Source organism: Gasterosteus aculeatus, chromosome 14, assembly GCF_964276395.1.
Source record: "Gasterosteus aculeatus chromosome 14, fGasAcu3.hap1.1, whole genome shotgun sequence".
NCBI classification, from domain to species: domain Eukaryota; kingdom Metazoa; phylum Chordata; class Actinopteri; order Perciformes; family Gasterosteidae; genus Gasterosteus; species Gasterosteus aculeatus.
Window position 1 is genome coordinate 8,919,573 of NC_135702.1, and position 17,508 is coordinate 8,937,080.

General features: G+C 44.4%; 2 protein-coding genes and 1 long non-coding RNA gene across 12 annotated transcripts in view; 1 reads left to right on the top strand and 2 right to left on the bottom strand.

The window, feature by feature from the left end:
* The window catches only part of rabgap1 (RAB GTPase activating protein 1), a 47,744-nt gene extending 40,971 nt beyond the window's left edge, over positions 1-6,773 (top strand). For all 4 annotated transcript variants that reach the window (XM_040198332.2, XM_040198333.2, XM_040198335.2 and 1 more), the window contains 3 exons: positions 2,636-2,707; positions 3,693-3,893; positions 4,192-6,773. In XM_040198332.2, coding sequence (XP_040054266.1) covers positions 2,636-2,707; positions 3,693-3,893; positions 4,192-4,314 — 396 coding nt within the window. In that variant the 3' untranslated portion in view covers positions 4,315-6,773. The remainder of the gene's footprint in view (positions 1-2,635; positions 2,708-3,692; positions 3,894-4,191) is intronic.
* Positions 3,053-4,247, bottom strand: LOC144388216 (uncharacterized). The gene is made up of 2 exons (XR_013452496.1): positions 4,113-4,247; positions 3,053-4,014 (listed from the first exon to the last, which is right to left on the bottom strand). It is a non-coding gene; the product is annotated as an uncharacterized LOC144388216 (long non-coding RNA).
* Positions 6,774-11,574: 4,801 nt separating the features above from the next.
* strbp (spermatid perinuclear RNA binding protein) overlaps positions 11,575-17,508 on the bottom strand; it is a 60,364-nt gene continuing 54,430 nt past the window's right edge. For 5 of the 7 annotated variants that reach the window (XM_040198367.2, XM_040198366.2, XM_078087888.1 and 2 more), the window contains one exon: positions 16,136-16,395. In XM_040198367.2, coding sequence (XP_040054301.2) covers positions 16,301-16,395 — 95 coding nt within the window. In that variant the 3' untranslated portion in view covers positions 16,136-16,300. Of the gene's footprint in view, positions 16,396-17,508 lie in introns of all 7 variants that reach the window. The other 2 variants (XM_078087890.1, XM_040198370.2) reach the window with 2 other exon arrangements.

A 17,508-nucleotide genomic window follows, 5' to 3' on the forward strand; every position in this document is an offset into this window, starting at 1 on the left:
TGTGTGTGTGTGTGTGTGTGTGTGTGTGTGTGTGTGTGTGTGTGTGTGTGTGTGTGTGTGTGTGTGTGTGTGTGTGTGTGTGTGTGTGTGTGTGTGTGTGTGTGTGTGTGTGTGTGTGTATATATACGATACTATGAGCCTTGCTGTTGAAATCAAACTGCTGAAGTGTCTCTTTTCTCTCTGGTCCATTTTAGAGAAGTGAAACTAAACTCTGCTATCGGCCCTCCCTGGTTTCCCATTTTTGAACACATTAGTTTGCCTTCAAAATCCCAACCTCTTCTACAATCCTCTTAACCGCCTCACTCCAGGCAGCCTATACAATTACACACATCTATGAATGCTAATCCCCTTCCTAATAAGTATACATGGATACATAAGACGAAAAGGTGACGGGAAAAGAGTTGTTCCTCCCAAATAGAGCATTTTGTATCACACACCCTTGTGTCGCTGTTGAATCTTGAAAAGTTAATTCTTATAAAATATCTAATCTATCTCTATCATAATAATATCATCAACATACCACCAATCATGGTTGTAAAATAATCTGAATTATCTCAAAATGATATGATGTACAGGTTTTAGCTTTATTCATTTAAATTGAACTCAAATCTAATCCAAAGAAGATGATTAGATGGTTTATAGATGTTTTTGTGTGTTTGTTGCCTCACCCTGAACTCTGGATGTTTGTATCTCTTTTCCTCTTATTTTATTCATAAGCTTATTTGGCTTGTCTATTCAGAACTAAGCTCCATTACACGACTGGCCATGAATACCCAACAACAACACAACAGCCGTGCGTTTCCAGTCATTCATTGAGAAACGCCTAATTTTAGGGAACGGCCTTAAACTGAACCCGTGAGCATATTTTGAGTTCCCGTCCCTTTTAATTTCTCTCTCCACGATCTCCATCCTTTCAGATCTCACCCAGTCACTCAATGCTTAAATATAAGCCCACTTGGATAAAGTCCTATTACCATCAGCAGGGAGACATTATGCAACAACCCAGCTCTTAATACTCCCTGTGAAGGCAAACAGAAATAGCAAGAGGACTAATTTAGAAACTGAGACTAAAGATCTTGGCGGCAGATTGGAATTGACGTTAGATCTGAAAAATGATGAAGCGCTGTTGTGGGTTTGGCGGGTAAAAGCAGCTTTCAGATTGCTAGCATGCAGCTGAGCAGCGCTAAGTGTGAAAACGGAGCTTTGTTATTTCTGCGGCAGGGAATAAGGGGGGTGATGGATGGCGAGAGGGAGAAAATTAACTGAAGTATGTGGCGGAGAGAGCAGAGGGAGGACGGCAGCATTCAATCCTCTGGGACCGACGGGTTTGAGGAATGCCCCAAAATAGGCCCAGGCATTGTTCTCCAACCCAGATAACTCAAAGAATACTTCAAACGGCGTTTTCATATTCAGACGGCTGTGAATGCCCCGCTTCTTTTTATGGCATTAGAGCCGAGATGAGCTTTGTGGGGCTAATTGCCCCTCCAGTCTGTTAATGGTAAAGTTAAAAACGCAGAGTGGCGTGTTGTTGTCGCCGAAGGAGGCTGTGCGTCTGTTCTATTTATTTCTTACCGTTTTAAATTTTTTTTACCCCAGACGCTGAAATATTTGAAGCATAAGAAGTATATTTGATGTTAGATAAAGCAGTTAAAAGTAGCGTGCGTACAAAAAGCGGATTCTCAGCGCAGCAACTGCATGCATGCATTATTGTCAAAGACAAGAGTTGGTAAAAAAAAAACCATCCATCATATATTAGATATTAAAGCAATGAGGATTCCTGACTGTAGATGTTTACCTTTTATCTTATGCAGCCCTTCTACAAATTCTGGAAACCTTGAGAGATGATGGTGCCTACTTAAAATGTTGGGGGGGCTAAAAAATGATTGAAGACTGCTTGCAGCTCAATTTAAAGCTTTACAAAGTGGGAGGATGTACACGAGGCCGTGGAGTACCTCTAGTTTAAGAGCACGCAGGCCGGAGTAAAGGAGCCAGGCGGCAGCTGTGAGATGAAGAGGGGGATGAGTAGTCGGTAGTGATGAAGGGAGAGGCAGAGACACGAGTTCAGTAATGCCAGTTGAATGTAAAATAAGGAGAGAGGGGATGGGGGGGGGGAGAAGATAAGGCATGTCGGAGAGGAGAGCGATTGGATATCTGCTCGGCTGGAGGTACACAGACAGACGTGTATAGATTGATCTGTAAAGGAGGAGGATGAAGACGTACAGTATGTGCCGAGAGCAGGAACAGATAGAGACACAGAGAGGTGGGATGACCCGATGTTCCCGTTAGAATGACTCATGTCCCATCGATCGCTCTGTTCCTCTGCGAGTGTGTGTGCATGTGTGTCTCTCTGGGTGTCTGTGGCTGTGTGTCATACGTATAGAAGAAGAATAAAATGAGATTGGTAAGTATGCACATTCGTGTGCTTCCATTGATCCCTGCTGGGGAAAGCTGCACCCGAGACTCTGCCAGAGAGACTAAATTACTGACCATCACAAACGGGGGGGGATGTTCAGGAGAGGCACAAATCCAAATAGCTGAAAAAACTCCCATCTTTCCTCGGTAGAGCTGGCAAGCGGTTATGTCGTAATGACAGAACACAATGTGTGAACGACCGTCTCTTGTCTGGTTCCTGCAGATCTGCTCCCAGCTGAGTGAACGACTGGAGAAACAACAGACGGCCAACCGAGGAGAACTTGAGAAAATCCGGGTAATTTTGACGCACACAAACGCATAAATCTAAAGATCGCATTTTAGAGTTTCTGCACGTCGGGTTGCGACCCTCGAAACTGGATGGAGCCGGTTAGGTTCCTGATTGTATGTGTTCCAGGTATGGGAGAGGGGAGGTGGGGGGGGAAACTATCTGTCCATCTCAGTCGCGCTTGGCAGTGACATCAAAGATTCTGGGGCAAGGCGTCTTGCTTTCTTGCTTGGCTGAGAAACTGTTTGTTTAGACTCTAGCCGGGCTGAAGGCCATGTTGGCAACGCGCGCCGTCAGGGCGGCCCAAGGACACGCACACACGAGGACGGACAAAAGCTGCATCGCACCAAGGACAAGTTCTGTAAAGGTCTTGTTGTTTAATAATTACGGTCTAGCACAGGCAATATATCTGTCAGCAATCACAAGTATAATTGAGGTAAGGGAAGGATGAGTGGCAGCGGATAATATACAATTGTAAATTATGACAGTGTTAATTAGACGTGTTGACATAATGTAGTGACACACTTATTCACTGAGAGTCTATTTCAAGTGATGACAAAAACACTTTCAGCCTCGGTGCTCTGCAGTTTCATTAACGCTCCCTTCCACATCGGCACCGATACGTCCAATCCCTATTCGGCTTCAAACTCGGTTGACAGTTTAATCCAAATGAAATGTGGTTTCAGTGTTACGGAAGATCTCAACCATCATAGTTAACCGTTGTTGCTAAGGAACACAGCGTTGAATATGACCTGAGGTACTTTGGACAATCGGGTTTGCTGCTGAACGCTCCGGTACTAATATCCATCTTCAGGGGTCTCAACGGAGAACATGCATAAAATAAACGCCATCGCACTAAGGAAAACGTTTCGGGAGGCGTGTCACAGAAATGCATCATTGTAATACGTGGTTGTGGTGTGAAAAAGCAACCTGAATTAAGTGCGGCGTGCATTATAGTTTTTCCTGTGACCTCGTCCCTCTCATCCACGTCTAGTCCAAAGTGGAGGGCTGTGAGAAGTGCAGCGGCCTTTTCAACAAAGAAGGTCGCGTGCGGGCGGCTGTGAGCCGGGCCACAGCTGGAGGGGCCGAGGAGACCGATGAGGAGAAGGAGGACTTGAAGAACCAGCTGAGAGAGATGGAGCTGGAACTGGCTCAGACCAAACTGCAGCTGGTTGAGGCGGAGTGCAAAATCCAGGTACGCCAACAGCGAGACGGACGTAAACGTGGGAAAGTCGATGGTGAATCCCGGGGAATATTCATACCAGGAGTTATGCCGGATATATTGAGCAGGAATATTACTACCAGGGGGTGATATGCTGTGGGAAGGAAATCAGGATCAAAGGGATTTGAGTGTTAAAAATGGTACCAGATATTTCAGACTGCATCTGGATCAACAGGAGAAGAAATGTGTTACCTTATTATATTTATCGGCGGGCTCGTTTCAATGCTGTTCTGTGATAGTCGAGTGACGGATGTCTTTCCTGTGCCATCAGGACCTGGAGCACCACCTGGGTCTGGCCTTCAACGAAGTGCAGGCCGCCAAGAAGACCTGGTTCAACCGCACGCTCAGCTCCATCAAGACCGTCACGGGGGCCCAGGGCAAGGAGACCACCTAACCTGTAATACACCCCCCCCCACCCTCACCCTCCTCCCCCAACCAGCTTTACCCAGACACGTCTGGCAATTAGAGCATCTCGCTACGCTGAAACCGCTGGACGCTTAACTTCACCCGCCGGGACGGACGGACTTTGACATTCACCCATGAATTACCACGACTACAGACTGTGTTACATGCCCTTCTATTCACGAGTCCCTGCCACCCCCCCTCCCCCTCCATTATCTTATCCACCCCGAATGACTACAGCCAAATGGGCTGATGCGAAGGGGTTAACAAATAAGGTGAAGTACAAACCCCCCCCGACCCACCCAGAGACACGATGTGCTTCCACGGGTCACACAAGTGTGAGATAACTGAAAAAAAAAGAAAAAAAAGGACGTGCTCCATTTATTTCTGTCTTTGAACTGCTGATGTTGACGAGCCGCAGAAGGAAGGTAGGACACCTGCAGTGTGGCGCCGTCCTTCCTCACTCTTCTGCCTCCTCTTCACCACCGGCACTAACCAGCCGGTTCCTGTAAAAATCCTGGTTTTAGGTACGAGAGCTAATAGACACCTTTTGAAATCGGAGCTTTTCTAATTTACGTTGAACAATACCTTTCTTTTTCCATGTATGTACACGAATGTGCTTATGTAATGAGCATGTGTGTGTGTGTTTGTGTGTAAGCACGCAGATTTTGTTTTGTGTCAGACTGTAAAAAATTGTGTTTGAATGCGTAAATAATTGACTGAGATAATGTTCTAATGTGTGTACAACAGAAAGACGGACAGCGTGTGATACTCCAAGGGAAAAGAAAAAAGCACTAAGGTGTGTGTGTGTGTGTGTGTGTGTGTGTGTGTGTGTGTGTGTGTGTGTGTGTGTGTGTGTGTGTGTGTGTGTGTGTGTGTGTGTGTGGGTGGGTGGGTGGGTGGGTGGGTGGGTGGGTGGGTGGGTGGGTGGGTGGGTGGGTGTGTGTGATGCTGCAGAAAAGGTTTGCTGACAAAGACTTGATCTGAGGGTGGATGAAGATGAAACCAGTGGATATGAACATGTGGGGACAATGTAACATGCTGGAGGTTTGTTTGATGTGGATTTCCAAGCACAAAGAAACTAAAAAAAAAACATCCAAACTTCCGCATGTAACACACTTCACCTGTCTGAATGTATGAACGTAGTAAACGCCAGGGGGTCCCGTGATTGTTACGCACCCTAAACGTCCCTTTGAGGAAGTGGGAAGTCCAAATGGAAACAACCAACATTCACAGGAGGTTGTAATTCCTGCTGCACTTGAACACACCGCAACCCCCCTCCCTCCCCCTCCCTACTCTGGCGTCAGCTGCTCTGTGACCTTTGACCTTGGCCGTCAGGGTCACGTTTGATACTTTGCTCAGCGGCGTATTTACCAAACTTCTTTTTGGGATCTCCTTAACCACTATATATAAAAATAAGAATTACACTGTTTGAAAAAAAGATGTTTTTTCTGAACGGCACTATGGACGTCTATGGGAGGATGAGGCAACAGTGAGCAAGCGATGAGAGGAGAAGGCCACATGAGGGGGGGGGCACAATCAGCACAAAAAGCTTGACTCCCGGGTGACGCTGGGGGGGGGGGGTCAGCTCATGATTTCCTGGCCGTGGGACAAAAAGCTCATAACGAGACGGGTTACATGATGTTCCGGGTGACGGTTTCACAAACCGATCAGCTTTATTTAGCTTTACGTTAAATCCTGGTGAAAGACTCTCAGCACTTTGATGAATTAGTGTCTCAGCGGGTTAAGGGAAATGTGCAGCACTCCACCTTCAGCGTGGATCAGTCCCAGGAGGTCAGAGTGAGGTCATCAGAGGGTCAAGCAGGGGGTCAAACTGAAATACACTCCGGATGAGGCCAGAGGAGTTTGGGTGTTGAGCAAGTGCTTGTGTGTGTGTTTTTGTGTCTTGTTGTCATGTTTAGCTGACTGGAAAAGTCTCAACAATATTTAAATTTCTATTCATATTTCTCGGATCAGATTAAACTGAAGAAAGAAAAGAAATGCTTTTTTTGTGGTTTTAGCTTCAAATTAACAGTTACTGCTAATTGCATCCGACTTGAAGGAGGAATCTGATTGGCTGAAATCTACTGGTGACGTCAGAAAGGTCCAGATGAAGAAAAAAAAGGGCCGTCCCTCTCAAGGCACTGGGTTGTATATAACGAACATTTAGAAATAAAAATGAATATTCCGTTATGATTTTCTACAGTGTAACTATAACTAACGTTGCCTACTTGTACCTACAAACCTGCTGTTGTGCTATTAATCCACAAGATTTGTTTTTAATGTTTATATTGCTCAAACTTCTCAGTCGGGCTGCTGTTTGGTTAATTAAATGCCAAAACGTAGCGTTATCATCCACCAACAAAAAACATTATCAACGTGTGGAAATTGTTATAGTGTAGGATACATTGTGTATACTTCATGAATTCCAATATAAAGATATCAACACAATACGTCTGCCTCTTGACTCCTCCTGCATTTTTAATGGAAGATCCTACACACAGTAGTTGGAGATGAAGAAGTTAAACTGAAAGTATGGTCATCGTAATACAAAGAACTGAATCACACCATAAAAAGGTCAGTGTTTGTTTGCCATGACTGGTTATAGATATTGTAATATAGAAGGCCAAGTTATGCAATAAAGAAGTCGGTGATTGAAAAAACTCAAATGTATACTCTATTGAAAAAAGGACCTAAAGACTTCTTGCAAAGTCAGTGTACTATGTCAAAAAAGTCCTGGTAATGTCAAATAAAAGCCAAATATAGCCTGTAAAAAAAGAAAGTCATAGTTGGCGTACAGCTTGTAAACAATTCATAGAAAAAATATGTCAAAGTTCTGGTTTAGTTTGTCAAAAAGTAATTATGTCAAAAAAGTTTGTGTTCAAAGACAATTCACACAGAACTAAAACCGTGGCACTAAAAAGCATCGCGGTTCGATACTCGATCGATCTGCGGGAGGCCAAATACAAACTGAATAAACCACCTGGTGCTTTGATGTTTCAGTCGCTTTGGTTTGAAAAGATTTGATCACAGCTGAAAGAACGAAAATGGTAAATAAATCCATTGTTTGAATATTGAATTTAGATGAAAAGGTCTGTGAGACAGCGTACAACTCAAACTAACTGCAGGCCGTACAGTAGCATTAAGTCTAAACATGATTTCATGCGTGCATTTCAGCACGAAAAAGAAAGAAAATAAATATATACCAAATGTTCTATCTCTCGTGCTCGGTAGTACGATCCTCTTTCTGCACGAGCTAAATCAACATGTTGGGATTCCTAACTCACAAATGGGAACCATTTCCATCCCCAGTTTCTGTTGGAAAGTAAAAAGCATTTTCTGTACTATTCAGGTCAAACACCTTCCCTCCATTAGAGCACTCAATGCGTTCAAGGCTCCAAATCTTTAAAAAGAGTTATATATTTAATAGTGCTTTGCAGTTTTATCCGTCTTCCGAGTTCAAAGCCGGCTTCTAAAAAATAAATCTATAAAGCCAAGCATGTTGTTTTTCTGCTGGTTTTCATGTTTCTGCTGAAAAGGATTGGAGGCTACGATTAAGGCTGCTATTGTTATAATAATGAGCGTTCTCTAACTCACCTCCTGGGAAAACCTTCACTGCACATCTGAGACAGTTTACAGCGTGAAAATAAAAGTTTCCTTCCGGTTAATTTTTGTCCGCCCCCTGCAAACCGCCTCCATCAGCTGCTCAAGCTGGATGCAAATCTCCTGGTATCTTACACTTTCATCTCAGTCGTCCTACTCACTCACGCACGGCTGCATTGTTCCCGTCTCTGGGATGAGCTATTTTCTGCCGTGGCCTGCGTGCACTCAATGAACAGGTTGCACTGGTTGCGCTGGAGGTCTCGCGTAGATCATCTGGAGTGTTTCTAACCCAGGAAGGGATCACCCGCCTCTCCTCCTCTTTCCGTCCTGCGTTACACAGCTATAAATACGACCGGCGAGGCAGCAACAGAGTAAAATGCAAAGGTGGAATGCTGATGGGACGGGACATACGAGTGTGTGTGTGTGTGTGTGTGTGTGTGTGTGTGTGTGTGTGTGTTAGATGACACACCCAACAACCTGCTGAACTCGGCGTTGCTCCTGACTGACAACGCACTGAACTCACGTACATATCGTGGGCATGATTTTATTTGAAGAAATATTAAACTGTTGTTAGACCGTATAGTTCTACAAAATGCCAGAGAAATAAAGCCTGTGAATTGAAATCTGAAATGCTGTTGAAACAAAGGTTGGAAGTAAACAATGATTTGTAAAACCAATCAGATAAAAACCTACATATAGACGACCTGTGAACCTTCAGGTTAACGCCTGATGTATTTATATGTTAATATTAATATCTGGATCATGCGTGGGACATTTGGGGGCTCAATGTGGCCTCGAAGGTGAAACCCTGAGTGTTGAATCAAACAAAGCTTCAGTGGTAAGTTAAATGTGGAGAGTTGAGAAAAATGACGAGAACCTTTTCTTTCACATTTAATTAAACTCATATATTTGTGTTTTCCCCCCATTTTTTAATCATGGGAAGTACACTGATTTTAGCACAAATAATAAATTCACATTATTCTGCCTGAACTGCCCTGGATTAATATAAATTTACCTCCAGTACGTCGCAATGAGGGACGATGTGTCCCAAGCAGCGCTCACAGGTCACAAACGTCACAAAGATGTTGTACATGCGGATATATTTCTAAAAGTAGTTGGCGGCGTTTTATTTTATCTGTGTTCACTTAGTAGATTCTGATTAGATGAGAGATTTTGAATCAAGACATTTGTGTTTCTGCATCGAGTGTTATGGGGCTTTTCCCACGGGAGACATTTGACCTCTTAATCAAATCACACGTGTTACCGACATGTGTGACGGCCGTGTTCTTTTCAAGACCCTGTGCGACATATCGGGAACCTGAAAAAGAATAAGCAAAACAGCGTTATCATTTGCCATAAATACATTATTATGTGTATTATTCTATTGACTCCACAGTGCTTTTCCTTCTGCAATAACACACCAAGCATATTCATTTAAACAATTTGTGTTAAATACAAGATGAAGCAATTGAAATAATATGTAACAATATACTTTATGTGATATTATGTCACGTAACGCTTTGCAGTGTTACGCTATGCTGCGTCCGTTTAGATGGTCACTCATTGTTTCCATTTGCTAATTAACAAACCCCAAAATCCAGGCATTTGGAGCCTACTTTTGCACAGTTAAAGAACTAATAACAGATATCTATACCAAGAAAAAGAGCTTAATAACCTGAAACTGTCTTGCACCGTTCTGCTCTTGAACTTCAGAGAAGGCCGAGCACAGTGAAGGATTTTAAACATCACACTGAATGGGCCTTGTGATGTGGCTCTGAACATTTTATAGATTGCTCTCTCTAAAGCACCGAATCCCCGGCAACTTGCAGCGTTTTCGCTTCGAAAAATAGTCCGAAAAATTCTCACAGTTTCTAGATTTCTAAACAGGCACATATTCGCCAAAATGTGAGAAAAATGAATGTTGTGCAAACACTAAACTAACGGCTACCGATGACACAACTTTACGCTGTGGTGTTTTATTCAACATACATGAATAGACGGTTGTATTTAATCAACACAACTCTCCCTGATTTCAATGTCTAAGCTTTCCTCTCACAATGAGCAAATTGTCAAATAATCAATCCATTCGTTTTTGTCAGTTTAAATAACTAAATTGTTTAATGAAAAAAGTAAAAAGTGTGTAATATCGTCCCTACTTGCATTCCTCTGCTGGAATGTGTTTTAAATGCATCATTATCATAATTTGTGTCAACTGTTTGCCCCTTTATTTATGTCATATTGCGATGCATTATGGGTAATTTCCCTTCTGCAGAAATGTGTGTACAATCTCATTGTCCCCCCTAAAGCCTTAAACCCTTAAAGGGACAGCGCTTTGCTGAAATGCATCCCGTTACCATGACAACGTAAAAGAATGCAGTACGGTGTAAGGGTTTATTTTATACTTTTTACTCCCTGATTTGAATGTTTTATATATTCAAATTATTTACTTGCGTCACAATAGCTTCAATAACAAAAATGTTAAATAACAAAGTCTATACAACAAAAATAATCTCCGCTTCCATTCCTCCTAATTTGTCTTTAATCCTTAATGTTGGAGTAAATCTAACGTGCCGTCCTCTTTGTTTAACTGTTTATTTTAGGAATCACTCAAAAAAAGGAACTTTACGATTGGCAATTTTATGTAAAGATTTCAGAGGATTAATCCGGGTCATTTACATCTTTCTTTAAAGGGTTGAAGCATAATGTCACAGTAAAGCCTCCTCATCAAGTGCTCGGACTCCACAGATGCTGAACAGCCCTTCAAACTAAATTGAGAACTTGGCTCGTGTGACAAACGTAGCATGAAAACGCCGTTGAATCGCGTTGATATCGGCTTACTTTGTTTATAGGTCTTGTTAAATCTTCGGCACCAGTGACGTCTATAAACAGGTGCTGGTGTCGCGTGGAGAGAACGAAGGCTGTCAAGCGGATCTAATTTGTGAGCATAATCGCGGCGTCGTGTTCGCCAACTGAAACACAACACGGAACACAACACGGCTCGTCCGCCGTCAGCAGTCGAAGTGACAATGCGTCGGCCCACATTGTGTGAACCTGGGCCGTGCGTACCAGCGCCTCTGCTGCTTCTTAGTGGATTCCCAGACGCACGTACCTGCTTTAAGAGGTTTTACCATCAGATCAGGACGCTGCGGTTAGTCTGCCATCAGGAGCAAAGCACCGTGAGCTCCACTGTTAAGACACTTTTCACACACACGTTACATACCTGCCGAGCAGGTCTTTCCCCCTTACATGTACACACACTCACAGCCTTGGCAGGCGGATTGGCAGCAGTGTGTGTGACCTGCAGGGGTCGGCTGCCACAGAGGCCACTTGATACCCGGACAGCGCCGCTCTGGACGTGATGGACGGCTCACGGGCTGAAACTCTTCTCAGACCAAACCAGTATTGTCACAATGTGGGTATTTAAGGAGGACATTTTTTTTTTTAATGCATGATCAAAATCAAAATGCAGACTGTTTATTTTACGAGGAGGGGTTCTTCTGATTTTGATCACGTTGAGCATGCAGTATTATTTGAGTTTGACACACATCCTGTAGTGTTTTGGGACTGTTGATTTCCCCGCGTTCCACTTACAGCTCATCACTGTACTCGGTTCATTTCAGAGACCATTAAGAGACAGATACTCCCAAGAGGAGATTCAGCACTTTCTCAGGTTTATTTTCAGTTGGTCAAGCATAGATTATGGTAAAAACAGTGACAACCACAGAGCATCGCCGCCGTAAATGTTGCTACTAATCAAAGCGGTGGGACGCGGCCGGTCCGCCGACTTCGGCCTCGGTGTGTGAGACTCATCGTTGCACCTGACAAACAGACCCTGTGGACAGGCGCCACTTCACCGCGCCACAGGCAGCATCGTAAAACGGTTTTCTTTAATCCCCTTTTCGTCAAAAATAAATTAAAATAAGAAAAATCATATTTACAGGAAAAAGTAAACATTCATCACTCGTAAGACACTACTTTTGTAAATAAAAAAGGGGGAAAGAAATGTTCATTCTAAAGGGTGGATGCGCCCAAAAACAACTGTCACAAGTAGCTCAAAAGATATATAGATGTATATATATGTATGTATCCATATATATTCTGTATATATGCTTCTCTACGAAAAAGCAAGTTTTTTTTTCTCTATGAGTGAATACATTCTACTCTACAATCACTAGAACAACAGTGTACATTCCCAACCAAAATGCTGCAATTGCTTATCAGGAGGATATTAGACTTAAACAATCAGTGGACCGTGACCAGGAAGTATGCGACAACATGCTTAATGTGACTGCAATAGTGTGTGTGTGTGTTTGTCTCTGTGTGTGTGTGTGTGTGTGTGTGTCTGCATGCATATGCAGCTTCGCATTCCCCTCCGGTTTACGTGCTGCACAGACAAACGCTCCCCGGTGAAACCGATGTGTCGTGCAGTCAGTCCGGGTGGCTTCGCCTCGCGGTGCCGGATCCGTTTCTGCTGCTCTGCAGAGTTCAGGGCGGCTTCCAGCTTCTCTCTGCTTCCGGACACGTTTAGCCCAGGAGGCCTACTCTCCGAGCGACACGCGGAAAACTTTGTTTTTCGCCGGCAGGAGATGAAATCTTTCCTTTCCTTTCGACCGGATATCACAAACACGTGGTGCCTCCCGTCCCAGACTGCCAGGATCTTCAGGTTTGTTGAAAAGGTTTCAGTCTTTGGTGTCGGGATAAATCCCGTTCCGCAGAACAAACCTGGAACCCGTTTCCCCAACTGCATCTCAGCATTCTCGCTGCTTTTTTTTAATCTTTGATTTGACCTGGCAGGAGGATGAAGAGGCGCTTTAGGGAAAACGGGCTCCGCAGTCCAGCAGGCCGTCGTTACCTGGCAGCTCCGCACCCTTTAAGCACTGAACATATTGCAGCATCTGAAGGCGCAAAGGGTCGCCAAAACAAAAAAGTTTCTCTCATCAGCAAAGCTCGAGTTGTTCACAGATAATTGCTGCATCTACGAAAAGGCAAAAGTAAAATCCATTACCTACAGTGCGACGGACAACCCGTTATAATGCACCGACGTGACAAATGGGGGAGGGGGGGGGTTGGATTTCCTCAGCTATACATGGCTCAAATCCTAAAATACAAACAAGGCCTTACCGCTTGTGTAATGCTCACTACATACAGCGCACAACCTTATGTGTAACACACAAACCACAAAGCAGAGAACTTCTTATCGACAGTGAATGCTGATATGAATATTTACATTTAGAATTACATGCGTTGGAGTGGGTTTTTATCTCTTTGCATACTCCTGCGTGTGTGTGTGTGTGTGTGTCAGGTGGCCCTGAGAACAAGGGTGTGGGTGTGTTGTTTGTGTTTTGTGCTTCTTAGATTCCAAAGTGTGATTGTTAAACGCCCACGGAGAGGCGGTGTTCCTAAAAGTGACGCTGCCACTTCACCACAAAGAGCCGTCACTCTCGAGCCGAGACCACGAATATTATGTATTTTTCATTAATCTAAATGATAAAAGATGATAAAAAGGGGCAGACACGCATGCACGACCCGCCTAACTACGAGACGACAACTCGCAAACCCTCTACAGTCCCACCGGAGCGCCTGGGCCAGATGGAGACGGGCTGCGTCCCCCCTGAGCCGACGGACCAAGAGGACAGGCTCAGTAGTCAGGGTGACTCCGCCGGTGTGTCTGAGGGGGGAAACGAAAAGGTTGCTCACTGAGGTATGACTGTCTGCCTTATTAATGTGGGCCATCTGGACCGAGACAACAGGGGTGGGTGATCGGGGGGGGGGGGGGGGGGGGGGGGGGGGGGACACGCAGGGAGCACAGTGGGCGCCACACAGCTCCCACATGGGCGGTGGGGACTCGCGCCATAACGCGCGCGGCCCACCGAGCGGATGAGACCAAGTCGAGGAACGAGAGCTCGCCCTTCGGTTCACCTCCGATTCCCTGGTCGCAGCTTGACGGCACAATTTCATCCCGTCCTGCCGAAAAACTGCCGAATCGTCTTTGCCGGCAGCCAAGTGGCGTCATTACGTCTGACTGTCATTCTTACTTTCAGTCTTAGAGGCCTGGGTGGGGTCCAATTGTCAGGTGTCGTTTTTTGTTGAATCAAAGCAAATACAAACACATGACATCAATGCAACCTTTGTGGAGGGTGGAGGAGGGGGGGTGGGGGTGGGTGCTTTTGATGCACATTCTGTTTGATTTTGCATCTGCAGTCTGACACCTCGTCTCCAGGCTGAAAATAAAGGAAGTGATGAAGGGCTTTCAGACGCATCACAGAGCATTGCAGGAGTACTAGGAGCCTGCTGCGACTTCTACCTCAGTGTGAAGTCGCCTGTTCCAATGCATTTATATGCATTAAGCACTTTAGGACTTAATGGGAAATCTCATCTCTCAGTTGAATAGCTACTAGCGGGTGTGGGGAGGGGAGGGGGGGGGGGGGGGGGCTTTTGATGCACATTCTGTTTGATTACCACCTGGGTAAATAATGTCTTTTAGCAGCGTTGAAGCCACAACAAACAGTGAACTACAACTAAGCAAAATATACATAGAATTTGAGACTAAAAATGATAACAAACCAAACTCAAAAAAATTCTCCACAGCAGTTTACCACATTTGTGAGTAGTGAGTTGAGAAGTGCCTTAAAATGCATGAGGATTCTTCAAATTCTCCAAAGAGAAATATTTCAGTTATAAATACAAAGCCAATATATCGTTTGGCCTAAAAAGACAATTTCTCATCCTCAACTGTGTTGCACGGTGGAAGAGTTCAGGATCACGACTCTATTAAGAACCTATTTAGCCTCATGAGCTTTTGCATAAGTGGTTGTAACTAGACATGCACCAATAAAGCTTTCCCTCTCCAAAAAGCAAAACGCGTCTTTTGTCTGAAACAGGTGAACTACACTGTGCTTATTGGAATCGTACGAATGTACTCGATACTAATCTGGCACGTTCCTCAATTCACCTCAGCCTCCGTGACTGGCAAAACGTACGCTGTACATCAACCAACCCTCCATCTCAAAGTCGCACTTTTAACGATTTTTGCTGACTACACTTTTAATCGGTCAGTCAGTATTGTGTGCTGCGTCTTTGGCCCTTTGACATCCGCATCTTCCACCAGCAGCATCCTGTCCGTACAGTAGGGGATCAGCGTGGAAAGTTGGAGGGACATAGAGTGTGTGTGTGTGTGTGTGTGTGCGCGCAGGAAGAAGCGATAGCAATGCGTGTGTGTGTGTGTGTGTGTGTGCGTGTGTGTGAGCTGTGCTTTTGGTCCCAAAGGCGAGCGGGACAATTCTTCCGGGTACTGACGGTTGATTCCACTGACGCGTGTTAATGCAGATGGAGGAGCAAGTACATCAAGAGTGTACACATGTGTACAGTACACATGTGCACATGTGTACTGCACACATACAGTACCGTATTTGTAACAACAGCATTCCCTGCCAGCAGTGAGACTATAGAAAATGTGCTTTCTGACAGGAGAAGTGTGTGTGTGTGTGTGTGTGCGTGCGTACAGGTGGGATTGTGCGATGAGTGCCTGGTAAACAAACCGCGGGCAGCAGAGAGGCTCACAAAGGCTCAGAAAGACGTACAAAGATAGAGCAAAAGTTTGAACAAAGGAGGGAGGAAAGGAAGAAGGAAGCATTGTCATTCGAACAGCAGAGGTTAATATGAATACCAAAGATAATATTGCATCTCCTACAACTAGCTTCAATTGCTCAGTGTATATAAAATTGGAAGAAAGCTATACTGTGATATTACAGTTACATTACACTTTATAATTCTAAAATAATTTATACCAACAATAGTTATATTTTATAGAATATTTACATAAATACATTATCATATAGTAATCGTTTTGTCAACACATTGTTATAGAAACATACACCATACATATATGTGTATATAGTCACGTTAAAGCCACACGCACGCACACATGTGATGAATATACAATCAGAATGACCTATTGCGATGCTGTGTTGTGTGAAACTCCGTTGGACATTCACTTCTTCTCATGAATGAAGCTCATAGAGGAGTTCTGGTGTATTGCTATAAGAAAGAAATTCAGCACAGCCTCGCGCAGCTGAACATTTCTGATAAAATCGGAGTATTGCTTCATGTAGTTTCCCTCCTCTGACGTGATAAATCTGGGCGAGAGTCGGGGAAACAAAGAGGAGCCGTGAGCCTTTCAGATCAGCAGTTGAGGTTCTGAGCGTCCGTGACCTTTAGGTTTTTTTTTTTTTTTTCCCCCAGCGGGCCGATCAGACTGAAAAGAGTTTGGGATCGATGAGTCCGTCACCTGGATAGAGAGGCGTCCCGCTTCGACGGACTGAAAAGACGGTGTCCCGTGAACATTGCGAAGAGGGTGTCCAACGGCCTGCGGCCCCCTAGAAGTCAGAGAAGAGATCCTGGGGACCCAGATGAATGATAAAAGGAGCGATGGTCCGCGGCTGGTAGAAGGGATTGTCAATGAAAAGACCACCTGCAGTGAGTTCAAGAAACAGAGACAAATAGAGCATGATTGATTACTACACACACACACACACGCTAACCTTATCTGGATTTATTATCTATTTAGATCCCTAAACCTCCACGGCCACTTTCCCAAAACACGACCAGAAATCCCATGTTGGTGAATGATGTCACTGTTCCAGGTCTCGGAGAAGCACATGAACGGGTTAATTAAAAGTGGAATCCTGTGGCACGTACCTTAACATTTAGCTCTGTCCAAGGGGAAAGGAACGCACCGCGTCTCTGCTTGGTCCGCGAGATAAAAACAACGTGGCGGTTTCTCGTTTCCAGTCTTTGTGCTAAGCTTCACTGACCAGCTGTCTGCAGACCTCCGGATGGTATCAGCCTTCTCATCTAACTCTCCAGAAGAAGGAAAATTCCCCCAAATGTTTACTTGTGTAGCTCGGAGCTGGTCCAATAGTGGACACGTGGACTTTAGTGAAAAGCCTTGCAACGTGGATTTAATCAAACCACATAAAGACTGAACGTAACATAAGACACTGGTCTGGCAGAGTTCAAGGAACAATGATCCCTGGAACTCGTAGTGCAATGAAGCAGATTCCAGCCAAACGGATAATAACACAAAATATACACAACAGCTGGAAATTAATCTTCCGTAATGTGAGATTAAAATAAAGCTGTGGGGATGTTGGACAAATGTCATTTGAAAGGTTTCACAGAGTCAGTGGAGCTCAACCGACCAACCATTGAACAGCCTGCCGGGTCCTCTCAGCCAATGGCTGCGTCTCACAGACAGAATCACGCCAGGAGGCGCTTATGTCTCGCCGGTGGGATGACGGAGATGTGTTGAAGGACAATCAAAACCCATCAGCAGTGGTATACTCTCTTTTGTACGGTTTTTTCCTCTTATATTGGATATTTTGGTTACTCTTTCGTCAAATATTTAAATAAATAGTTTAAGTCAGTTGGTGCTGATCCTTCTTTGATGGTAGCAATGGTGCTGATATCATAAAACAACCTAAGACACGGATGTTTGTGCCAGAGGTGATGCAGTTCCCCAGATGTTTTTAAGGTAGAAGTTGTCTTTGTAGTCGTAAGTATTTACTCTCTTTGGGCCGTTTTA